This window comes from Pinus tabuliformis, chromosome 5_2, assembly GCF_031772625.1.
Source record: "Pinus tabuliformis cultivar Carrire ecotype Pingquan chromosome 5_2, CPIR1, whole genome shotgun sequence".
Classification (NCBI taxonomy): Eukaryota; Viridiplantae; Streptophyta; class Pinopsida; order Pinales; family Pinaceae; genus Pinus; species Pinus tabuliformis.
Genome location: NC_142306.1, coordinates 948,017,956 through 948,023,955, shown reverse-complemented (window position 1 = coordinate 948,023,955; position 6,000 = coordinate 948,017,956). Strand labels below are relative to the sequence as shown.

At 41.0% G+C, this 6,000-nt stretch overlaps 2 protein-coding genes across 2 annotated transcripts; both read right to left on the bottom strand.

Annotated features, from left to right (window-relative positions):
• Positions 1-851: 851 nt before the first annotated feature.
• Positions 852-2,695, bottom strand: LOC149162397 (uncharacterized). The gene is made up of 2 exons (XM_089435693.1): positions 2,336-2,695; positions 852-2,234 (listed from the first exon to the last, which is right to left on the bottom strand). The coding sequence occupies exons 1-2, from the start codon at positions 2,618-2,620 to the stop codon at positions 978-980; spliced, it is 1,542 nt and encodes a 513-aa protein (XP_089291819.1). The 5' UTR covers positions 2,621-2,695; the 3' UTR covers positions 852-977.
• Positions 2,684-4,419, bottom strand: LOC149162396 (disease resistance protein RUN1-like). The gene is made up of 3 exons (XM_089435177.1): positions 4,332-4,419; positions 3,955-4,270; positions 2,684-3,833 (listed from the first exon to the last, which is right to left on the bottom strand). The coding sequence occupies exons 1-3, from the start codon at positions 4,417-4,419 to the stop codon at positions 2,684-2,686; spliced, it is 1,554 nt and encodes a 517-aa protein (XP_089291303.1).
• Between the last annotated feature and the right edge of the window lie 1,581 nt (positions 4,420-6,000).

Below are 6,000 nucleotides of genomic sequence, written 5' to 3'. Positions count from 1 at the left end.
TTAGAATATAAAAAAAAAGAGATCTTAGAATATCTGATTTGCAGCCCTGTGTCCCCAAACAAACCAAAAAAAAAACTTGAAAAACATTCAAAGCAGCAAATAGTATCCTATCATTGGCGACGTAGTTCCAATTACTTCCAACAGCAATTTGGGACAGCCACGGGCAACAAGCCCTCCAACGGCATCCTATATGCCCAAGGACCGACTACTTGTGGCCGCCCTAAGCGCTCTCTAAACCGTGTGTAGCCTGCCAAATTATCTTAGAGATAGTTAGGGACTCTGTTGACACAAATCTTCGGAATCCACATGTTCCATAGCTGGTGGTCGATCTCCTAGCTCAGGGCAAACAATAACTATTAATACTTCGCTTTCTGACCCTCTAGACCTTTGCCTTTGCCTCTGATACCAGTTAGATCAGAGCATTCATAATATAGATAGCAGATTTATACTGAGAGACTTAAACGGTAATAGCAAAGAATAATTTTATAAACAGACAAATGAAGAAACAACAAGACTATTCAATCAGAAACAGCAGAATAGATAAAACAATCACTGTATAACAGAAATCACTTAGCATTACATAATACGCTTGAGCCTTAGCTTGCTTTCCAAATTACAAATTACAAATTTTTAGCATTACATAACACGCTTGGCTTGAGCCTTGGGTTGCTTTCCTTGGCCAGAAAAATTACAAATTTATAGAGGCTGAAGAAGGATCTAGAATCTGGAACCTGTATGTGATTCAGATAGAAATCTAAAAACTAATGGCGATGTAAAAAGATCTAAAATTCATAAATTTAGCTTCACACTTAACAAGGTGATCCTTATACTCCACCTTCACACTTAACAAGCTGATCCTTATACTCCAAAGATATCCACGTTTCCAGACAAACCAGCTCCGCTAAAGTTTGCACAGCTTCTTATATCCAGAATTTGAAGTTTCACTAAACAAGAAAGCTCTCATATTTGCCTCCATATCAGATTTTGAATATTCTGGCCATAGCCTTCAGAAAGGGTACCTCCGATAGTTTTAAGCAGCATAGCCATAATCGCTTGAACCAGGATGCCTCCACATTGCACATCATTCGAGGATCTTCTGGTAATACTTGTATCCCACAACAAGATATACTCAATTCTGTCAACTGAGTCAACATATCAAAGGAGTCGGGCAAACACTTCAATTTGAAGCAAGAATCAAGTTCTAAACTTTTCAAGCTCTGGAGGTGAACGAAAGCATTAGGAAGCGTCTTCAACCTGGAAGCACCTTTCAAAATGCAGTGCCGGAGATTTGTTAAATTCCCAAAAGAATTCGGAAGCGTCTCCAACCTGGAAGCATCTGACAAAGTGAAGCGTTGGAGATTCGCTAAATTTCCAAAAGAATTCGGAAGCTTTTTCAAGCAGGAAGCTGACAATTCGATCTGTTGGAGGTTTACTAAATTTCCAAAAGAATTCGGAAGCATTTTCAAACTGGAAGCATCGAACAAAAACAATTTCTGGAGATTTGTTAAATTTCCAAAAGAATCCGGAAGCGTCTCCAAACTGGAAGCACCTAACAAACTGAAGTGCTGGAGATTTGTTAAATTTCCGAAAGAATTCGGAAGCGTCTCCAACCTGGAAGCGCCTAACAAACTGAACTGCTGGAGATTTCTTAAATTACCAAAATAATTCGGAAGCGTCTCCAACCTGGAAGCACCTAACAAAGTGAAGTGCTTGAGATTTGTTAAATTTCCAAAAGAATTCGGAAGCCTCTCCAAACTGGAAGCATCTACCAAGATGATGAGCTGGAGATTTGTTAAATTTCCAAAAGAATTAGGAAGCGTCTCCAAACTCGAAGCTCCATCCATCTTGATGTGCAGGAGATTCCCTAAATTTCCAAAAGAATTGGGAAGCGTCTTCAAACTAGAAGCACCTGAGAAATTGATGCGCTGGAGATTTATCAAATTTCCGAAAGAATTCGGAAGCATCTCCAAACTGGAAACACCAAACAAAGTTATGTTCTGGAGATTTGTTAAATTTCCAAAAGAATTTGGAAGCGACATCATCTCTGAACACGCAGATAGGGTTAAACATTTCAAAGAGCGCAGATTGCAAAATTCCTCCGGCAATGTTTTGAGTGGGATGGTCATCCATTTATTACTCACAAAAATCTTTGCGAGGCACTTCATCTGCCCTATGGACCTCGGAAAGTGTGAAAGAGGAGAAAATATGTTTAGTTCTCGCAGCTGGAGCGGCGCCTGCAACGTTCACATTTCAACCATAAGAAAGACCTAGGACGAATTTCATCTACACATTGAAATGAAATGTCGAAGAGGAATAAGCAAACATGTTTGCGAACCTGAGATTCAAGTTGCCACAACGTTTCCAATCTGTTTCCGGTCACTTCTAAAACTCTTAAGCTCTGCATGGGAATCCAAGATGGCAGGGAAGAGTGGGGACAATTATACCAGCGGAGCCATATGAGAGGTGCTGATGGAGCACTCCTCAATATAGCTTCTACATAATCACCTTCAGTTGCAAGAATTTTCAAATTTCTACAATCATAACGATCTTTATTGAACATTTTCCAATGCGACGGGCATGTAAAATGGAAGTCTCTCAATACTGGCAGGCGAGGAAGCATCGAAATTCCACGGACCTCGGTTATGCCCTTATACAATCAAAAAAGTATACATGTGAAATAGCACTATCCATTGCACTCCATAGAATAAAATAAGACGACTATAAAGATTAGTACGGGAAGAGAAATGTTTAATGGTGAGGCACTTACGGATGACGTTTGCTCCAAAAAATCGTCACTCTGATAAAGGCGACGCGGCATTGATCCTTGTTTGGCAATAATTCTTCCCATATCTCTAATGTGGTCATGCATTTTTATCTTCTTTCCATTGTCCACCTCCAAGAGACACTTGCTCTCTAGATTTTCCAGCCCCACAATACCCCATATCTCTATTGCCTTATCTATTTCCTCTCCTATGAAAAAACAAACAATATCTAAGAATATTTTCTGATCCTCTTCTTCGAGTGACTCATAACTTATGCGTAGTCTCTCTTGTATTTCATTAGGAAGTCTTTCTTGAAGTCGTTCCAGTATCTCTTCCCAGTAACCCTGTTTTCGTCGGCAAACAACTGCCCCAAAGACTTTCAAAGATAATGGCAATCCATCACACACAGTTACAAACCGAGTTACCAGATCTGCAAACCCTTCTGGTGGATAGCTCCGAAAGAAGGCATGGGAGCAGAAGAGCTCCTTGGAGTCTGCTATATTCAGACCCTTTAGATTATAAATTGATTCTTCTTCGAGTCCTGAGATTCTGAGGACATGCCAGTCACGAGAGGTAACCAAAATAAGGCTCTCAGGGCTAAGGGAATGCTTCATTGACAAAAGCTTTTCCATCTGGTCTATATGATCTATATCATCTAGAATTATAAGAACATGACAAGATGAGAGATGTTTTTTAAGTTCCTCTATACCCTGATCAGGACTCTCAATTTTAACATCTGTATGTTTCAGCTCCCTAATGAGTTGATTCTGCAAATAATTTAAACAGCTTGTCAGTGCTTTTTCTCTGACATCAAATAAAAAGGACGATGCATTGTAATGTGATCTTTTAAGGTTGAAGAAATGTTTCGCCAGCGTGGTTTTACCAACTCCGCCTACGCCTACAATGCCCACAATCTTTGCCCCCACAGTCTCCCTCTGCCTGGAGAGCACTGTTCCTTCAAAATCTTGCAATTTTTCGCCCAACCCTGTTGGATATTTTGCCACATCCAAAGGTGTTTTTGGAACTTTCTTCAGAACGCCTTGCACGACATTTTCCAGGAGCTCACTCTCCCTGAATAATAGTTGAGAGAGCGAAATAAGTAATGAAAATGGCCTATGTAAATATCAAGCACCCTATACCAGTTTAAGAAATGGAAAACTAAAATAGATTGGAAGGTACGAATCCTGCTTACCCGTGCTGCACGAAACCGCTTATACCCCCGACATGAAAAAGTGCGTCTCTCCAACTTTGAACAGTGTTTGAGTCGTAACGTGGCCTCTCTTCGCCAGTTTGAGGGTCGCGTGTTCTCTTCTGTTGGAGCTTTTGCAGGGCTTCACCGTAAGTTCCGGTCGCCCACCGTACCATAGAAGGTTCAACGTGGTAAAACACAGGGAGAATGGTAGCCCCCGAGCTTACCATGAGAACCAGCTCTTTCAGGCACCAATATGATTCCGCGTAATTCGGAGAGAATATGGCAATCTGTACAGAAGCTACTTCAATGGCTGCTTCTATTTGAGAAGCAATTGTTAAAATGTTAATTTGAACAGCGCGGTGGAGGTTTTCGAAAACCAGCCCGGTCTCCTCGCACCACCATTCGCTGAAGGCGGTTTCCGCAGCGGAGGCTCCGAACACCCTCACTCGCCGCCACGCGTCCCATGTACGAGCGACCGAAAACTGCTTTCCCCGGACGCTAAAGTCCGTTTGTTTTGCTGGAGGTTGGTGTGCGAACCTCGTTGGATCAGCCAAGTATTTTGGACGCGCGATCTCCGCCGTCGATCTCCGGAAGGTGCATGGGCCCACGACAAGTCAGATTTTGCGTGAAGTTTTTGTTGACCGCCGAGAAGGGGATTAAATGCTTTTAATGTGTTTACGTAGTTTTGGTGGCGGCCATTAATGAGATAATGGGCATACGTCCCATGTGTTTAATATAGTCATGGGCATATATTATTATATGTTTTTTTATATATTTTTTATGATGTAGTAAATAGACTACGTGCGGTAGTTCAGTTTTTTTTTGGGGATGTATGTTTTATATAAAACATTGTGTCGAGCCCGTGAGTGTATGTAGTTCATGTAAGTTTTTTTTGTTGTGAGTGGTGGTTACGCACGTGAGTGCGATTGTCTTTGTAAAAAGCACAGCAGTGCGTTATAGAATTTGGAATGAAATGTTTTGTTTTTAGCCATTGAAGAACAGAGGACAATTTTTGTAATATCCACAGCAGTGGAAAATCTGTGAGAGCAGCAGAGTTTTTTTTTATTCCCTCTTTGCACAGAGGAAGAAATATGTAACAGAGTTTCAGTTTTAAATTAATAGAAATGTGTTTGTGACTGTGTAATGCTGTGTTCTGAGTGAGTTTGTTTTTTTTAAGAGGTTGTCTGCAAAAGATCCTGGACAGAGTAAACAGAGCATTGTCTCTGTGGTGAATTTTATTTGGTTTTGGTATTTCTCCATTGAAAAATACCCAACAGTGGTATCAGAGCTGGATTAGGCTCTTTGTAGGAGACAAAGAAGCTGAAGGGAGAAGGTTGTTGCTGCAGCAAAACCTCTCAGGCAGTTAGAAGACTCAGACAGCGAAGGATTCAGGTATTCCCCAAAAGCATTTCTCTTGTTATTGCAGAAGACAGTCAGTTTTTTAAAAAAAATCACAGTCAAGGATTTAAAACCATAGTTCAAGATGCAAGGAATGGCAAGCACAAGCATGGGTATGTTCAACACCCAGCTCCCACACTTTAATGGGAAGAACTATGACTACTGGTCTATAACCATGAGAGCTTTGTTCATCTCTCAAGATATATGGGAACTAGTAGAATATGGGTTTGAGGAACCAGCAGATGAAACTGAGTTCAATGCATTAACTCAGGGAGAGAAGGATCAACTGAAACTCAATAGGAAGAAGGATGCAAAGGCCATTGTCTTGTTGTATCAAGCAGTGGACCAGAGTATATTCCCAAGGATAGCAGCAGCTACAACATCACACAATGCATGGCAAACCCTCAAGACAGCCTATCAAGGCATGGAGAGAGTGAAGACAGCAAAATTGCAAATGCTGAGAAAGGATTTTGAAAACTTGAACATGAAGGAGTCAGACAACATTGAATCATTCTTCACTCATGTGATTGGTGTAATCACACAAATGAGAACTCATGGAGAAACAATTGAAGATAGAAGAATAGTGGAGAAAATATTGAGGGTCTTACCCTCAAGGTTTGATGCCATAGTCACCACCATTGAAGAGAC

What these genes read in the sequence shown, in the direction of transcription:
- LOC149162397 (XM_089435693.1), bottom strand. Translation starts at nt 2,620, where the DNA reads ATGCTTCCTCGCCTGCCAGTATTGAGAGACTTCCATTTTACATGCCCG. An exon ending in TGTGGCAACTTGAATCTCAG is followed by an intron (nt 2,235 to 2,335) that starts GTTCGCAAACAT and finishes TGAACGTTGCAG; the next exon opens with GCGCCGCTCCAGCTGCGAGA.
- LOC149162396 (XM_089435177.1), bottom strand. Translation starts at nt 4,419, where the DNA reads ATGGGACGCGTGGCGGCGAGTGAGGGTGTTCGGAGCCTCCGCTGCGGA. An exon ending in GGTGCGAGGAGACCGGGCTG is followed by an intron (nt 4,271 to 4,331) that starts GTTTTCGAAAAC and finishes CTTCTCAAATAG; the next exon opens with AAGCAGCCATTGAAGTAGCT. An exon ending in AGCGGTTTCGTGCAGCACGG is followed by an intron (nt 3,834 to 3,954) that starts GTAAGCAGGATT and finishes ACTATTATTCAG; the next exon opens with GGAGAGTGAGCTCCTGGAAA.